This window comes from Phacochoerus africanus, chromosome 3 (assembly GCF_016906955.1).
Source record: "Phacochoerus africanus isolate WHEZ1 chromosome 3, ROS_Pafr_v1, whole genome shotgun sequence".
Classification (NCBI taxonomy): Eukaryota; Metazoa; Chordata; class Mammalia; order Artiodactyla; family Suidae; genus Phacochoerus; species Phacochoerus africanus.
Genome location: NC_062546.1, coordinates 184,390,987 through 184,408,070, shown reverse-complemented (window position 1 = coordinate 184,408,070; position 17,084 = coordinate 184,390,987). Strand labels below are relative to the sequence as shown.

At 51.5% G+C, this 17,084-nt stretch overlaps 1 protein-coding gene across 1 annotated transcript in view; it reads right to left on the bottom strand.

Moving 5' to 3' along the window:
• Window positions 1-420: 420 nt before the first annotated feature.
• The window catches only part of IGFBP2 (insulin like growth factor binding protein 2), a 28,693-nt gene continuing 12,029 nt past the window's right edge, over window positions 421-17,084 (bottom strand). The window contains exons 2-4 of the mRNA XM_047773455.1: window positions 4,470-4,696; window positions 3,563-3,703; window positions 421-949 (exon numbers count right to left, since the gene is read on the bottom strand). Of these exons, the coding sequence (XP_047629411.1) occupies window positions 785-949; window positions 3,563-3,703; window positions 4,470-4,696 (533 nt within the window). The 3' untranslated portion in view covers window positions 421-784. The remainder of the gene's footprint in view (window positions 950-3,562; window positions 3,704-4,469; window positions 4,697-17,084) is intronic.

Genomic DNA, 17,084 nt, shown 5'->3' with positions numbered 1-17,084 from the left:
CAAGGCCCACCCAGGGGCAGGACTGGCCAGAGCCCTAGCTGGGAGTCCCCAGATTCCTGGGGTTGTGCTAGAAGTTTCCTCCTGGGTTTAGGACTTGGAGTTCCTTTGTTCCTTTTTTTTTTTTTTTTTTGTGGATTTATTTTTAATAGTCCCAAACTGGAAACATCAAAAGTGCCTATCAGTTGTTGAATGGATAAGCAAATTCCAGTCTATTCATGAATTGAAATACTACTCTGCCGTTTCCATAAGCCCTTCCCCCTGCCCCACCCATTTCATTCCTGTTGAGTGGACAACCCATTCTTGCCTCTCCCATTTCCCCCAGGGTCCAGGGAAAGCTGAAGAAAACGAGGCTGGTGAGCCCTGAACCTCGGGATCTCTTTCCCAGGGGGACCCCAAAAGATTCAGCCAAAAGACACACACTTTATTTGTCCTTCCTTTAATCTTAAGCAAAAGAGACACAGGGGTTCAAAAATAAAAATTTCTTTTTTCCCCCTCTCCCAAACCTCTACCCCAGCTCCGCCACTGCAGCCACCCCCTCCCTCCCCAGCAGGGATTCCAGGAGGGAGGGTGCGGGCACCTCCAGCTGGGCATCTCCAGCTGGGGAGGGGGGAAGGAGGGGGGGCAGGTGCCAAGCTCGGTGCTGGTCTCTTTCCAAATATAAATACGCATGTCAGAACTCCTGGAAAATCCTCCCCCACCCACCACGCAAGCACTCTCCCCGCTCTGCCTGCGTTTGAAGAGGGGTGGGGGTGGGGGGGGGTGCCAGGCACCGGCTGGCTGTGGTTTACTGCATCCGCTGGGTGTGTGCCCCACGAGCCCCCTGCTGCTCGTTGTAGAAGAGATGACACTCGGGGTCCCCACGGATGGTGGGGGCCCCCTGGATCAGCTTCCCGGTGTTGGGGTTCACGCACCAGCACTCCCCACGCTGCCCATTCAGAGACATCTTGCACTGAGGAGAGAGAAGAGGAGGGGGAGGAGGCCGCACTGAAATGCCCTTCGGCAGGTCTGGGTGTGCTTGTGGTTCTGCAGGGCTAAGGAGCTCCAGCGAGACGCTGGTGCTGCGGGCCCAGGACCACGCTCTGGTTAGTGGCATGGCTGCTAGGGGTGCCCCAAGGTGGAAAGACATAGCCCCCACCTGCAGGGAGGTCCCATCCAGTGGGGGACCAGTGTACTGGAGGTCAGCCCTAGTGTGAGGCAAAATACCCAAGTGATGGTAAAATCGTCGCTAGCACTGGAGTTCCTGCTGAGGCTCAATGGGTTAAGACCCTGACGAGTATCCATGAGGATGCAGGTTCAATTCCTGGCCTCACTCAGGGGGTTCAGGATCCGGTGTGGCTGTGAGCTGTGGTGTAGGTCACAGACGCAGCTCAGATCTTACATGGCTGTGGCTGTGGCACAGGGGGGCAGCTGCAGCTCTGATTCGACCCCTAGCCTGGGAACTTCCATATGCCACAGGTACGGCCCTAAAAAGAAAAAGAAAAGAAAAATGTTTTTTAAAAAATCAGCTCTAGCACACATCCTACCATGTGCCAGGCATGGTGTAAGCTATCTACACATGGCTTGCTTACAGTTCCTGTCTGATGTATGTATTCATTTAATCCTCACAACCGCCTTGTGAATTAGGTACCATTACTTTACCCCTTGACAGACCATCAGAAGGAAACACAGATGGGTTCAGTAACTCGTCCCACATCACAGAGCTAGTAAGAGCCATCACTGCGATGCCAATGCAGGCACTCCCCTCCCAGGCCCCTGCTCTTCCCCAAAACCCAGCTCCTCTTGCAAATCCCTGCAGTTCTCCACAAGGCTCAGTGTGCAGGCGAGTTTTCTATAGAAGAGATGGCTATTTCTTCTTTTGTGCTCCAAATGCAGTAGCTGGCTGCCATTTAGAGGGCAGGCTCATGAACCAATAGCTTTTAATGTTAGACTGATATTTCAAGGGGCAAGATGCCTGGGCCGTGTAGGACGTGGGTAAGTGAGATCCCCCCACCGCGGGATCAGCAGAGCCTGTACCCCATCCCCTGGCTTTGCAATCTACCCTTTCAGTCGATTTGACAGCCTCCTAGGATCACCAGGGGAGCTTTGAAAATCCGGTGCCCAGAAAGCCCCCCAGACTCACAAAATCTGGATCTCTGGGAGGAGGGCCAGGGCATCGTATGATTTGAAGCTCCCTAGAAGACCCCACTGTGCAGCTGGGCTCAGAACCCCTGCTGGAAAACAGAATGGCTGGTGGCGCCCACACCACTACCCCCTTCCTCCCTCCCAGCTCTCACCTGTCTTCAGTGAAATGCATGTGGGCTTCCCCTCCCCACACAAGGCACGAGCGGAGTGGGAGGGAGGGAGCAGTGGGCTAGGAAAGAGGGCAGCCGACCAATATTAAACAACCACTAACAATCACAACTACAAACTCTAGACGGTTACATAAAAAATGTAATAATGCTAAAGGGAAATATGCATATACCCATCATTGATCACGAGAAGGTATATGAACAGGAGTCCCCATTGTGGCTCAGCGGGTTAAGAACCCAACTAGCATCCATGAGGACGCAGGTTCGATCCCTGGCCTCGCTCCGTGGGTTAAGAATCTGGTGCTGCTGTGGCTGTGGTGCAGGCCGGCAGCTGCAGTTCTGATTCGACCCCTAGCCTGGGAACCTCCATATGCCACAGGTGTGGCCCTAAAAGCAAAAAAATAAAAAAGAGAGAACGAAAGAAAGATGGTGTATGAACATATGAACAGAGAGTGGAAAGGGGTGAGAAAAGGGCTCCTGGGTGTTTTACTTACACTTTCTTAATTTTCTCTAATGTACTGACAAAGCTGTTCTACTACCCTTCTTAGACATATTTTAAGTCGTATCACTCCACCCTTGATTCTCCATTCCCTGAAATACTTGAAAACCAGAGCGGCTACTTGGTCAGTGGTTTAAATCAGTGATTCTGCAAGTGCAGTTCATGGCCCACCAGCATCCCCTAAGAGCTGGTTAGGAAGGCAAATTCTCAGGCCCCACTCCAAATGGCAACCTTTTTTTTTTTTTTTTCTTTCTTTTCTTTTCTTTTTGGTCTTTTCAGGGCCACACCCAGGCATATGGAAGTTCCCACGCTAGGGGTTGAACTGGAGCTACAGCTGCCAGCCTACACCGCAGCTCACGGCAATGCCGGATCCTTAACCCACTGTGCCGGGCCAGCAGGGCCCGCATCCTCATGGATCCTAGTCACTGAGCCGCGAAGGGAACTCCCTGAATGGCAGTCTTTGGGGGTGAGGCCTGGGAATCACCTCCTGGTGATTCTAATGCTCAATAGAAGTCAAGACGCCCTGGTGTAAGGCCCCCATCCCTTCTCCAGGTGGCTCCCTCCCATCCTGGACACCAGCGCTGCCGCCAGGTAGCCAGGTAAGTGGAGTCAGCCTCTGAGGGGCCTGAAGCCAAGAAACAAGCCCCACCCTCACTCTCCCTGGCCTGGCAGCGGACATCCCCACCCCTGGCTCATGAAGACTAGGTCTCCTGCTCAGCTCTGAGACCTCCAGGGGTAGGATGAGAGCAAGGCACGGCCAGAGAGCCTCACTCACCTGTTTGAGGTTGTACAGGCCATGCTTGTCACAGTTGGGGATGTGCAAGGAGTACAGGTGCTCCAGGGGGCCCCGCTCATCCGGAAGGCGCATGGTGGAGATCCGTTCCAGGACCTGGTCCAACTCCTGCTGGCAGGGGGTCTGTGGGCACAGGCGAGCCAAGAGGATGCTTAGAGTGAGAACTGGATCGTGAAACCAGGGCCCTGGGTGCAGCCTCAGGAAGAAGCCCAGGTATGAGAGGGAGTTTCCCAAGGCCATACTGCTAGCTAGTGGATCCAAAGACTTCTGACAGCCAGCCCAACAATCTCACTACCCTATCATTGTGTCCCACCCCGGCCTAAAAAAAGCTGCCTGCATATGAGTTTTCACTCCTCCCCTCCATCTGTGTCAATGGCTTTCAGGGGTCAAAGTGGGATCGACTTGCAAATCCCGAATTCAAGAGGCTGCCTCTAGAGTTTCTCTACCCAACCCTGTGGTCCAATCGCCATTCCTTCCATAACCCCAACCAAGGTGGAGACCAAGACAGCAGTGCTGAGCTGGAAAGAGGAAAAGGAGTAGCTGAGTGAGGGTGGCGTATGACAAGGGTGAGCAAGTTCCAGGGGATCCACCTTCATCTCTAGCACCCAGTTTTTGGCCTGTGTCCCAAAGCCAAGGAGAAATGTGAAGGTTTTAGAAGGAAGGGACTTCAAGAACCCATAATCTCAGCCCATTTCAAAGCCAAAGAGGCTGAAGCCCCCATAAGAGGTACTGATGGGCCTGAAGGTCACCGAATGTTAGTGGCAGAGCCAGAAAGGAAAGTGCTTTGCCTGCAGGCCACACAAGACACGGACCTCACTGGGGTGCCCACTCCCTTCCACCCCCCACATGCTGGGACACCCCTCCGGTCAGACCCGACCCCTGCTCTGACCCTGGCAGGCGGCGGCCGCAGCTTCTTGGGCTCCTCCAGGCCGAGGTGATGCTTGCCACCCTTGCCCATCTGCCGGTGCTGCTCCGTGACTTTCTCCCGGAACACAGCCAGCTCTTTCATGCCCGACTTGAGGGGCTTCCGGCCAGCACCACCTGTACCTCCCAACAAGTTCACGTTCCCATCCACGTGGTTCTCAACCAGGCCTCCCTCAGCATCGTCGCCATTGTCTGCAAAGAGCAAGTAAGGAAGAGCTGCAGGTCCAGTTTCCAGAGAAATGGACCCCCAAGGTTGTCTGGGCCCCGGATAACGAGGAAGGGGATGACAAACATCTAAGCAGGGGCGCTAGGCAGTTTCTGTGGATCACCAATTTCCACTTCACAGCAATGGGGGGGGCGCCCTTTGCACCCTCCCCCAACTTCTACCGACCGAGAAGCTGAGGCTCATGGAGGCCAATTTCTTGACCAAGACCACAAGGCAAGATTTGAACGTGGTCTGACTCCAGAAAAATGCCCAGCCACCTACTCTGCTCTGCATCTCATCCAGGAGGCCGAGGGGGAAGCCCTGGCAGAGCAGGACAACCACGTGGGCAAGGCCCTCCCAGGGAACAGGATTCGGCCCATCATTTTTCCCTAGAAGGACCCCTCAGATTCACCCACCAGTGACACCCCCTGTTTAAAGTCTTCAGCATTTATGGCCTGAAAGGGCATGGATCGGCTGAGTTTTTAAAACTCAGGCCATAGAGATCACTAGGCCGTGCCATGTCCGGTGGGGGTGAGATGGAGAGCCTCGTGGCCAGCAGAACTCAGGTGTCCAGCACCCTTCACCGTAACTCTTTTTGGGCCCGTCTGCCCCTTCCTCCTGTCACCCTGATATTTTGCTCCTATGGCTATGACACTACCCAGGGACCCTGATTTGTTTCGTTTGTCTGCATGCTGCCCGCCCCCCATTACAGTGAGAGCCCCAAGAACAGGCGCGACCACCTCCTCCACACTCTAGTTCCATCTCATTGCATGGCACCTGGCCTCATGCAGATGTCTGACCAAGAACCATTCATGAAATCATCTGACTTTTTTTTCTTTTTTCTTTTTTAATGGCCTAACCTGCAGCATAAGAAAGTCCCAGGCTAAGGGTTGAACCAGAGCTGCAGCTGCCAGCCCGCGCCACAGCAACGCCAGATCTGAGCCACGTCTGCAACCTGCACTCCAGCTTTCAGCAATGCTGGATCCTCAACTCACTGAGAGGTCAGGGATCGAACCCACGTCCTCATGGATACTAGGTTGTGTTCTTAATCCATTGAGCCATGAGAACACCTTGACTTGCTTAAATTGCCAGCCAGTGAGCAACAAGGAATGGCTCCTACTGGGCACACAGCTCGGGTGGAGGGGCCCCAAGAGTAGCCCCCACTACCCAGTCTCTTGCAAGCTTAGGCATGTTCAGCCAGGGAACAAAGTGAATAATACAGAAGAGTTGTAACCAGTGAGACAATTTCCCACAAGCCCTAGTGGGCCAGGACGCAAAGAGCCCCCCTCCCCCACAGACACTGCGGGACAGACAGGGCCTCAGGCCACACCATGTGGAGCAGCCCCCTGCAGGGTCCAAGGAGGCACAGGTGTTTCCAAACAAACCTGGGGCATTTTCTTTTCCTCTTTAATGCACCTTGAAAAACATACAGCCCAGGAATTCCCACTGTGGCTCAGGAGAAACAAATCCAACTAGTATCCACAAAGATGCGGGTTTGATCCCTGGCCTTGCTCAATGTGTTAAATCATCCGGCGTTGCCCTGACCTGTGGTGTAGGTGAGCAGTGGTGTAGGTCGAAGACGCAGCTCAGATCCAGCATTGCTATGGCTGTGGTGTAGGCCGGCAGCTGCAGCTCCCATTCAACCCCTAGCCTGGGAACGGCCACATGCCACAAGTGCAGCCTTAAAAAGCAAAAAAATAACAAAATTAAAATTAAAAAAACATACAGCCCAGATAACATATGTTAATGTCTTTTAAAATATTTCTACACAAGGATTTCGGGTAAGGCACCCAGTATATAGGGGTCCCTTCAGAATCTGGGCACGGTGCAGTGGGCTCCAAAGGTTGCTGACCTGGGCAGTGCTGTACAGTGGAAAGGAATGGCCCTCGCCTGTAAAAGGGGTGCCCTGGTACCACCTCTGGGTGGCTGTGAGCGGCAGTGTCCACGGCCTCACCAGCTGAGGGGCGGGATGCTCATTCATGCATTGGGGAGCTGGCACCCACATCCGCAGAGCATGCTGCACAGGCACCAGAGGACCAGGCAGCATCAGGGGCCCTGCAAATGGAAGAGTTCACCAGAGGTTTGCTCCCAATCCTCTTCTTCCTGCTGGGCCTGATGCCTGGTCTGCTCGCACCCACTAGAGCATCCCTTTAGAACCAGGCACTTTATCTCCAGATGGGTGAGCCCTGGTCAGGGAGGGAGTACTGGGGTTAAATCCCAGCTCCACCACTTTTTATCCCAGCTGCATTTATACCCTTCTCTGGACCTCTATTTTCTTAACTATAAATTGTTGGATGATAGTTCCCATGTCACAGAACCACTGAGAGTATGTTATAGGTAAAGCCATTATGATATACCATGAGGAATTCCTGTTGCAGCTCAGCAGGTTAAGAGCCCAACGTAGTGTCCATGAGGAAGCTGGTTCGATCCCTGGCCTTGAGCAGTGGGGGTAAAGGATCCAGCATTGCCACAAGCTACAGCATAGGTCACAGACGTGGCTCAGATCCAGTGTTGCTGTGGCTGTGGTGTAGACCGCAGCTGCAACTCCAACTCAACACCTGGTCTGGGAATTTCCGTATGTCACAGGTGTGGCCATAAAAAATTGTGGACCATGGAATGCAGGAACCCTAGGTCACACTGGTGGTTGATTATTTTGATGATGACGAGATGCAAATGATGACAGCTGCCTCAGGGATCTGGTACTCCGGCCATATGAAACCCAACCACGATGCAGGAAGCAGAGGAACAGAAGCTTCTGAGCATCAGGACAGCGGTCACCACATCCATGTGTTGCAAAGTTGTGATGCTTCCCTCACAAAACAGGGCAAGTCAGCATGTGGCAAATGCTGACAGTTCGCAGTAGCGCTGCTCCCGTAGGCCTGGCTTCTGCATGTCTGGTTTCCAAGGCCACCACAGAAGAAAATCAACAAAATTAAAAGGAGCAAGAAGGAAGGCCTGTGGACAGTGGCAAGAAGTATCAAATGGCAGGGAGGAAAGCGGACACTAAAAAACCAAACAGAAGAACCCTGGGGACGTTCAGTGCCTGGCAAACAACTCCACTGCCATCGATGACCCCTCAAAAAGTTCACGTTGTGTGGTCCCAGACAAGAGGTGTGTTGATAATAATGCTGACCCCGAACATCCCAAAAGGGGAAGAGTTAAAAGGGCAAGTATTCAGTACTTTTTAAAAATAGATTCGAAGTCTATCCCAAATGGTCAATATTAGAAAAACAACATTGAAGTGTTTAAATAAGTAAGCCCTCTGAAACCCAGAGAATTTTTCTCCAGAATGGCTATTTCCCCAGGGGTTCCAGATAGCCTGGATTTTACCATAAATAAACCAAGCACAGATTCAATCTCGTTCCAGATGCCCCAGCATCATCCACAGGGGAAGGATGATTTGAAGCATTTGCTACCAAGCTGGATGGGAGTCCATCTCCAGCCCCTTCTACATCTTTCCTCCCAAACTTCCCTCCCTGATCCTGCCCTCTCCTTTCTGTCCTTGAGGCTGAAACAGCAGAAATTCAGAGGCCCCAGAAGCAGCATTCCAGGTTCCCCAGCTCAGCTACTGGCCAGGTGCCCCTGAACAGGACGGAGTAGCCCTGCCTGGCTGCACCTTTCCCCTGGAACTGGTCAGGCTGCTGAGGACAACCACAGAGAAGACCCCACCCCCCGGCCCCACTTCCCTCTTCAGATACCAGAGGTGGAGAGCTGAAGCTGGAGGAGAGAGGCTTGGGAGGGCCCGAGATAAACCTGGGAATTACGTAGGACGGTCTGATTCAGGGAACCCTCCATGTCCTTAACATTAGCCTTGAAGCACAAGACAGATGCTGACAGAGGTTGGCACATGGGGTCAGGGGGGAAGATGGACCTCCTCCTCATCCTTTCCATCAGTTCTGCCTTTTCCATGTCTACAGGCTTCTCTGCACCTGCCTGGTGGGGCAATTTCAGGCTCCCTGCCCCCATCACTGACCTCAACACCACTTTCGGCCCGTGTGCGCCCTGCCCATGGATAACTCAGCAAGGGCTCTGGGAATCGGCCCCCATTTCTGGAACCATCCACTGTCATCACTAAGCCTGTGACTCTCAGAAGCTCACCTGCGCATCTCTCTTTTGGGGGAAAACATGCCTGTCCACCCCAAGGCTTAGACTAAAACGGCCGGTCTCCACTGTGGCTGCAATTATGCATTCGCAGATTAGAGGAGGGCAGGGCAGCCCAGGTTCCGTCCTATCCAGGAGCTGGTGAGAAGACTGTGCTCTTCTGAACCCAATGCCTGGAACATTCTCGGGGTCAGGGTCTCCCAACCTCAGTGCTACTGGTTTGGGGACCAGAAGATTCTTTGCTGGGGAGCCGTCCTGTGTAAGACGCCCAGCACCAGCCTGGGCCTCTACCCACCAGATGCCTCCCAGTTTTGAATCAAGTGTCTTTCAACATTGCCAAATGGCCCGTGGGAGGCGAGATCGCCCCTGGTTGCAAACCACTGTTCAAGAGTAACAGTTCCCCAGCCCAGTGCTGAAGACTCCGGGCCTCACACAGGGCGGATCTGAGCTCTGCTGCCCCCACTCCCTCAGCTAAGACCCTCCACCACTGTTCATCCCCAGGCACACTTCTGGCCTAAAAGCCCCCACTTCTTGGTCTCAGACGATTCCCGGCCCTCTCACTCCTCTTTCCTAAGCTCTCCTGGGCACTCATACCTCCAGAGGCCAAAAAAGCATCCTTTAGCTGAGCCCTGGAAGTCAGTCCACAGTTAAGGCTCAGAACAAGGCCCTCTGCAAGCCCTGGAAACACTGGATGAAAGAGAGGGGCACAGAATTAATGTGTATTCAGGGCCACAGTTCTGGACAGGGCTGGTCTGTTTATCAGCGGGCATAGTGCTCAGGGCCCTAGGAAATGTTTTCATTTCTCTTAAAATAAGGAGAAAAACATAGAACTTTTAGGTCAAAGCAAATGTCTTCCTATAACACTGATAAAGTTATAAAATACAATTTTAGAAATTTTTTGTGGGAAAAGGGGAGCACGAAGGCAAACATGCCTAGAGCCCCAAAAGTCATAATGCACCCCCCAACTCCAGGTCCCCAAAGACAGCCTGTCCTCTTCAAGGAGGACAGAGGTGTCTTCCTGTCCTGAGCTGTCCCAGGCCTCTTGGAGCTGAAGGTCAGTTCATCCACCCTCAGCGGAAGCCACTTGGGTTCAAGGGTATGTTTCATTCCATTCCTTTATTGATCTCCTCACTGCCAATGACCATGCTGATAAGATGAGGACATCTGCAGGCCTGGCTTACTGACACAGGTGCCAAAGCCCCACATCTTGAAGTAGAAACCCAGGGAAATGCAATCACAGATCAAGTGGAGATCAGAAAGGACCACAGGCTTAGAGAAGCCTTGATTCTTTGACCGTCCCTATTTCCAGCCAAAGAGGTTCAAGAATTCAGCCTCCAAGGTCTAGTGGCCTGGCTGAAGCCCAGCTTCCCAATGAGCTGTGCAGCCACAGACAAGTTCCTGAAGCTCTCTGTGCCTTCACTGCTCATCTGTAAAATGTGGATAAACAGAACCCACCTCCAGGAGTTCCCCCTGTGGCTCAGCAGGTTAAGAACCCAACTAGTATCCATGAGGATGCAGGTTTGATCCCCGGCCTCATCCAGTGGGTTAAGGATCCAGCGTTGCTGTGAGCTGTGGTGTAGCTACAGCTCCAATTCAACCCCTAGCCTGGAAACTTTCATATGTCGGGGGTGCGGCCCTAAAAAGTTAATAAAACAAAACAAAACAAAACAAAAAAAAGAACCCATCTCCAGCAGGCGGCAGGAAGGATCCCAAGAGATGCTGGCGCATACACAGTGCCAGGTTCACGGGCTGGCTCACAGTTGCTTCCTTTGCTCTCCATACTCACAAAAGCACCCACAAGGGACCCCCACACTCTGTCAGACAAGGACATCACCCCCCATTACCAAGTTCTGCCCAGACGTTCTCTGATAGGTGACAGGGCAGTCTGCAGGAAAACATTCCACATGGAGAACTCCAGCTAGAGATGGAATTTGCCCTCAGAGCAAAATCACCAAGTTGCATTTTTTTTTTCTGCCTGAGAGTTAGGTTCAGAATAATATTTATTAAGCAACCACTTATGTATGCAGCTCTGCAGGCTGCAGCGCAAAGGTCGCTCTAAGGAACGGTTCTTAGCAACCCAAATCACATAACTGGAAAAGCCTGTGGGCTGAGGTGACTGACAGGGCCCTCCCAGAGTCCTGAAGAGATGGCCACCTAAGGATCAGTAAGCAGTGGCTGTCCTCTGCCTAGCAGCCCAGGAAATGGGTCAACACCGAAGCAGGCTGGTTCCAGAGTTATATGCAGAAGGCCAAGCTCTTCCAAAGAGGAGAGGATGGAGAGAGCAGAGCCTCTCATGTGTGGGAGGCTTGAAGAGCAGGGAGGAGGCTGTCCTGCCATAGGGATGCTGCCCACCTCCCACCTTAAGCACCTGGAGACGGGAGAGGCAGAGGGAATGAGAGGAAAACAGACGAGGTGTCTCATTTTACGGACAGCAAACCCGAGGCCCAGAAGGACCACCACGTGGGTCACCAGGCGCACACGCAAGCTCTCTGCCATCCGTAGGGATGCTTCACAACTGGCCTGGGTCCCCACACTGCCCTTTGACCCAGCCTTATGCATCCACCCAAGAGGGCAACTGGAAGAGAACACTCCAGGAGCAGAAAGATACCTGCGTCTTTGCATTAATACCCTCGTTTTTAAACTTGATTTTGGCACAGCCCTGTCCCCCCAGTGTCCCTTGCTTGACTGTGGGGCTGTTGACCTTATGCAATGAATGAAGACCTTGTTTCTGACAAAAGTTTCTTTTCATGAAACCTCCTTCTCTCCTATTGCGATGCTCTGACCTCTGGCCCTTTTGAGAGATGACAATTCCGGATCTATGGGAGACCTCAGAGCACTCCAGGAAAACAAGCCTCAAAGATCTAACAGCAACTCTATTCCTTCCCAATTAGGGGGTGAGGCACCTGTCCTCACGTAGGGCCTGGTGAGAAGACCTTTCCCAAAACCATCACACATCTTTATAGTAAGTTAATATGTCTTTCTTTCTTCTTTTCTTTATTCTAAAGAAACCTTTGCTAGAGTTTCCATTGTGGCACAGCGGTAACAAATCCCACTAGTATCCATGAGGATGCAGCTTCAATCCCTGGCCTTTCTCAGTGGCTTAAGGATCTGGTGTTGCCGTGAGCTGTGGCATAGGTCACAGATGAGGCTCAGATCTGGCATTGCTGTGGCTTTGATATAGGCCAGCAGCTGTAGCTCTCATTCAATCCCTACCCTGGGAAATTCCATATCCTGCAGGTGCGGCCCTAATTTTAAAATAAATAAATAAATAAATAAATAAATAAATAAATAAATAAACCTCAGTCATTTTCCAACCTTATCCTATGTCTACCTCATGATTAGACAGAAATCTAAGAGCTGGACGCACCAGAGATGACCTAACTCAACCCCAAATCCATCACTCCCTCCAGTGGACTCACCTCCTTCAACAGGTAACATCATTTCAGGCCCTTCAAGAACAGATTCCAAGTCACGTGCCAGGGGAATGCTGGCTACTGTCCTGGTTCCACCCTAGCTGGGCAACTCACATGGCTCCTTCTTTGTTGATTTCTCCTACTTAACCTTGACATATGTGGGGCAAAAAAATAAAAACTACCATCTTCCTGCTCCCCGTCCCCACCCCAGACAACTTCTCCATTAATACCCATGGCAGTGGACAATTCACTACCAAATTCAAACGGGCAAAGAACTCCAGGAGTCAAGAACTCTGAATTCCAGTCCTGGCTTTACCATTTACAATCCACCTGTGATTTTGGCCAAACCCTTTAACCTTTCTGAGCTCTGATTTCTCTGAGAATAATCACTATCCAATCTAAGCAAAGGCTACTACTTAAATAGCCTATAGCATCAGTATCACTCAAACCCCCAGTGTGGGCAGAATTGGGCTTCAGGAGCAATGTGCAGGGAATCTAGTCCTTGGATGGATAAGTGACAGGTGTATCTGCTGCGCAGAGGGGAAGGGTGGGTGACACCTGATCTGTAGAATGGCCAAATGCCTTGGGGGGCGGGGGGATGAACTGTAAAAGCTATTTACATATATATTTACATTTCTATGTAAATATCTATTTGCATATCTCTTCTAAAGCTTGAGTCTGTAAATTCTATATGTTGCTAAACATCAAAGCTCTCTGCCAGGAAGAGATGAAGGACTTGGGCAAGGGTGGATTTGCTGAAATTGCTTAACTTTGCCTGGAGGAAGGAAGGATGGGAGGAAGAAAGGGAAGGGAGAAGGGAGGAAGGTGGACAGACACGCCTAACTGCCAACCAGGCAAAGGTGAGGCAAGGATCACAAGTAAACTCACCAGCACACATGGGAAGCAGCTTTTGTTGGAGAGAATCTGAAGTCCATTCCTTTAGTGGTCATCTAACTTCATCTAGCATGTGGCCACTATGGTCAATAACACAACTCACCAAGAGAACAAGTGGGTAATTTGGGCCATCCCAGGAGGTAGGGAGGATAGGGACAGAAGTTAGAAATGGGGACCTATTTGCTAGTTTTCAGCTAAAGTTAAACCTGAGGTCCTTATGTATCTTTCTCCACCTATTTTTTTTTTTTTTTGGCCGCACCACACAGCATTGCAGAAGCTCCCGGACCAGGGGTCAAACCCGAGCCACAGCAGTGACAACATCAAATCCTTAACTGCTAGGCCACTAGGTAACTCCCCTCCTCCTTTCTTTACAAGGTCACAGGCGGCAGGCAGCAGTGGCCTGTCACGCTGGAATCCTGAGCAGTGCATGCAGACATCTGCTTTGGTGACATTCCAGCTCAGCTAACGGTATTTCTCCTGGTCGGGCCATCTACCCCCTGCTGACACCCAGCTTCATTCCAAACTCCCTTCCTTCTGTTCTTTCCTACCCCTTGAGCCCCTGCTCCCTGCAAGGGAGCCAGCAAAGCAAACCTGACATCCCTCAGATGCCACCACACAGGAGAAGTCCCTTTGGCAACAGACCCATAGCTCCTCAGCATGGTTTTCCAACAAAAGAAGGGGTGCCTCCTCTTGGACCTTCCCCTGCGTAAGGAAATGGCTTTGAACAAGCAGCCTCTCTGACGTTCTCTCTAGATCCACAAGTCACCCAGGGAATCCCATGACACAAGTGCAGGAACCGGCCTTTCTCATGGTCTCCCTGTGCCCACTGCTACCACAGGCCCATCCCCCAGCTACGGGCTGCAGAGCTGGGGAGTCTGTGGAGTGGGAGGGCCAGCAGGCTCCCACACCCGTCCTCACACATGGAAGGAACCACTACAGCATGCGATGGTGAAGATGGACACAGGGCAGAGGACTGACCACCTGCCAAGCCATTCCAAACCCTTGCTGGATTTCCTTGGGAACAAGAGCTCTTGGGCTCCAAGCCTTGGCCAGCCAGTTCTAGCGTGGCAGGAAGGGCAGCACTGGCTAGAAAGCCAGAGGCTCAAGGTTCCGAACCTGATGTTGCCTGAGATTCTGAGTGATGCCAGGCTAGGAGTTTTCAGATATGTAGGCTTCAACATGCTCGACTATACGTTAGACCTGGTGAATGATTCCCTACAGTAGCTGTTCATCAGAAATCATCTGAAGAGCTTGCTAAAAATAGAGCCCTACACTTCAGCCCTAGAGGTTCAAAGACAAGCTGGCATGGAGGTCAATGACTCCGTACTTTGAACATTCCCCTTCCAGCTCAGGCATTTCAAGAGCCCCATTCCTCTATGAGCCCTGCCTTGGCTTCCTGAAGAATTTCTCAGGGATGGATGAGGCTTCTGATAATATGAGAAATATGCTAAATAACATAACATTTGTATGATGCCTGGCTCACCATGCTGTACAGCAGACATGGACAGAATGTCGTAAATCTTTAACTCTAATAAAAAAAATTCTTAAAAAGAGGCTTCTCTTCAAGACATACGGCTTCACATAGACACTCTGAAAAGACAAGCCTCGTAAGCTGTACGCTCTTCACACCCACTGACATGTGGGTTCATAAACAGACACGTGTGTGTGCTTGGATGCTCCCTTCTTGGCCAGGCATTATGGAGATTTCTAGAGCACACACGCCCTCGCATCACCGTCTCATCTCGGGCTCCCCCTGAGAGCGCAGAAACAGCACAGCCCCTCCCGAGCCTCTAAAGGGCTGCTTCACAAACATCAGGGTCATTCCTGGAATCGCCAAGGCCTGGGGAGGGTCAGGGCTGAGGCAGACAGTTTGAGAAAACAAAAACATTCAGCCATGGTCCTCTGGGGCTCTGCAAGCCAGGCTGTCCTTGAAGAGCCACAGAAACTGATGTTGAGAGGACCAACATATGATCAGCCTTCCCTCCTTGCTTCTTTCTTGCATCTGGAAGTCCCAAACTAGGGGTCAAATTGGAGTAGCAGCTGCCGGCCTACACCACAGCCACAGCAACCCGGGATTTGAGCTGCATCTTTGACTTACCCACAGCTTGCAGCAATGCTGGATCCTTAACCCACTGAGCAAGGCAAGGGATCAAACCCACATTCTCATGGATACTAGTCAGGTTCTTAACCCAATGAACCACAACAGGAACTCCAAACCTTCCCACCTTCCTGTGGGTCCCAAACATAGTCTGGTTCAACCAAAGCCATCTGAGAACTCGGCAAGGGGACCCTCCTGCTGGAGGCCCAAGTGAGTGCAGAGGACAAAACTTTGCTACAAACTTGGATCAGAGGATTATGGGAAGCATGTGCCTGACCCAGCAATTCTACTTCTTTCAGACATGTGACCAAAAACATTCATCCCTTGCCCTAAACTACTGGCAGCCAGATCCTAAAGCCTTTCAACAGGTGAATGCATAGAGTGAGAAGGGAAATACAAAGGAATAACATACAGCAGTTAAAAAGAATAGATCTGGAGTTCCCGTCGTGGCTCGGTGGTAATGAACCCGACTAGGATCCATGAGGACACAGGTTCATTGCACTAGTATTCCTGGCCTCGCTCAGTGGGTTAAGGAGCTGGCATCTGGCATTGCCGTGAGCTATGGAGTAGGTCACAAGACAAGGCTTGACTGTGGTGTAGGCCAGCAGCTGCAGCTCCGATTTGACCCCTAGCCTGGGAACTTCCATATGCCACGGGTGCAGCCCTAAAAAGCCAAAAAATAAAATGAAATAGAGAATAGATCACACCTGTGTCTATCAACGTGAGTAGGTCTCAAAATCCTAGCATGGATGGGGTGGGGGAGGAGAGGAAGAGGAGGCTTTACAGATTGAAACATTTTATGTGCATTTTCTGTTTATTCCCAAAGAACAACTCTGAAATATCGGTCATCCATTAGCAAAGCTGTTTAGCTAAGAAAGAAAAACATTAAATAATGCCTTCTGTCTGGGAGAAGGGACCAGTAGCAGGCAGCTGATGGGGAGAGCCATCAGGGGAAACTTAAAAAAAAGGACTTGAAGTAAACATGACAACCAAATAACTACTCTAGTTGCAGGTGGTAGATGGGCGTTATTGCATCATTCTTCATACTCTCTGCGCCTTTTTTTTTTTTTTTTGGCTTTTTGCCTTTTCTAGGGCCGCTCCCGCGGCACATGGAGGTTCCCAGGCAAGGGGTCTAATGGGAGCTGTAGCCACTGGCCTATGCCAGAGCCACTGCAACTCGGGATCCAAGCCATGTCTGCAACCTACACCACAGTTCACAGCAACGCCGGATCTTTAACCCACTGAGCAAGGCCAGGGACTGAACCCGCAACCTCACGGTTCCTAGTCAGATTTGTTAACCACTGAGCCACGAAGGGAACTCCTCTGCGCTTTTAAAGTTTTCTTTGCACAGTCAATTCTCATTCCGTCCACTCCCATCCTCCTTGTTAAGTAGAGATATCAGTAAATAGGGGGTGCCCCCTGAACCCCACTGGCTGGAAGGGGACTGACCACAGTGACATAGCCAACTTCATCTCTGCTCTCAGAGGCCAGTGTCACCAGAGCCACCTGTGTGCCAGTCAGAGACTGACCACGGGCTCCCGGCCAGGTCTCTGCAGCATGAAGTGGGAAATGAATGAGAGGAAAGACTTGAAGAGAGTGGAAGAGGGTCACAGGGTCAAGGAGGGGAGATGCAGGAATCGCCACTCAGGGGCCACTCACGGCAAGTGGAAGGGAGATGGCTGTTGTGGCTTCTTAAGCACTGCGGTAGCAGCCTTAAACCAAAAGAGGAGAGAGCCAGGTGAGAAGCCTCTCAAGAGTTTCATGGGAAGAAGTAGAGAAATGGACAAACTGCAGGTGAGGAAAAAATGCACATAGCCCTCTGGCATAGTTTAGAAGGCAGAAAGATGAAGTGTCCCAAGGCCACTTGAC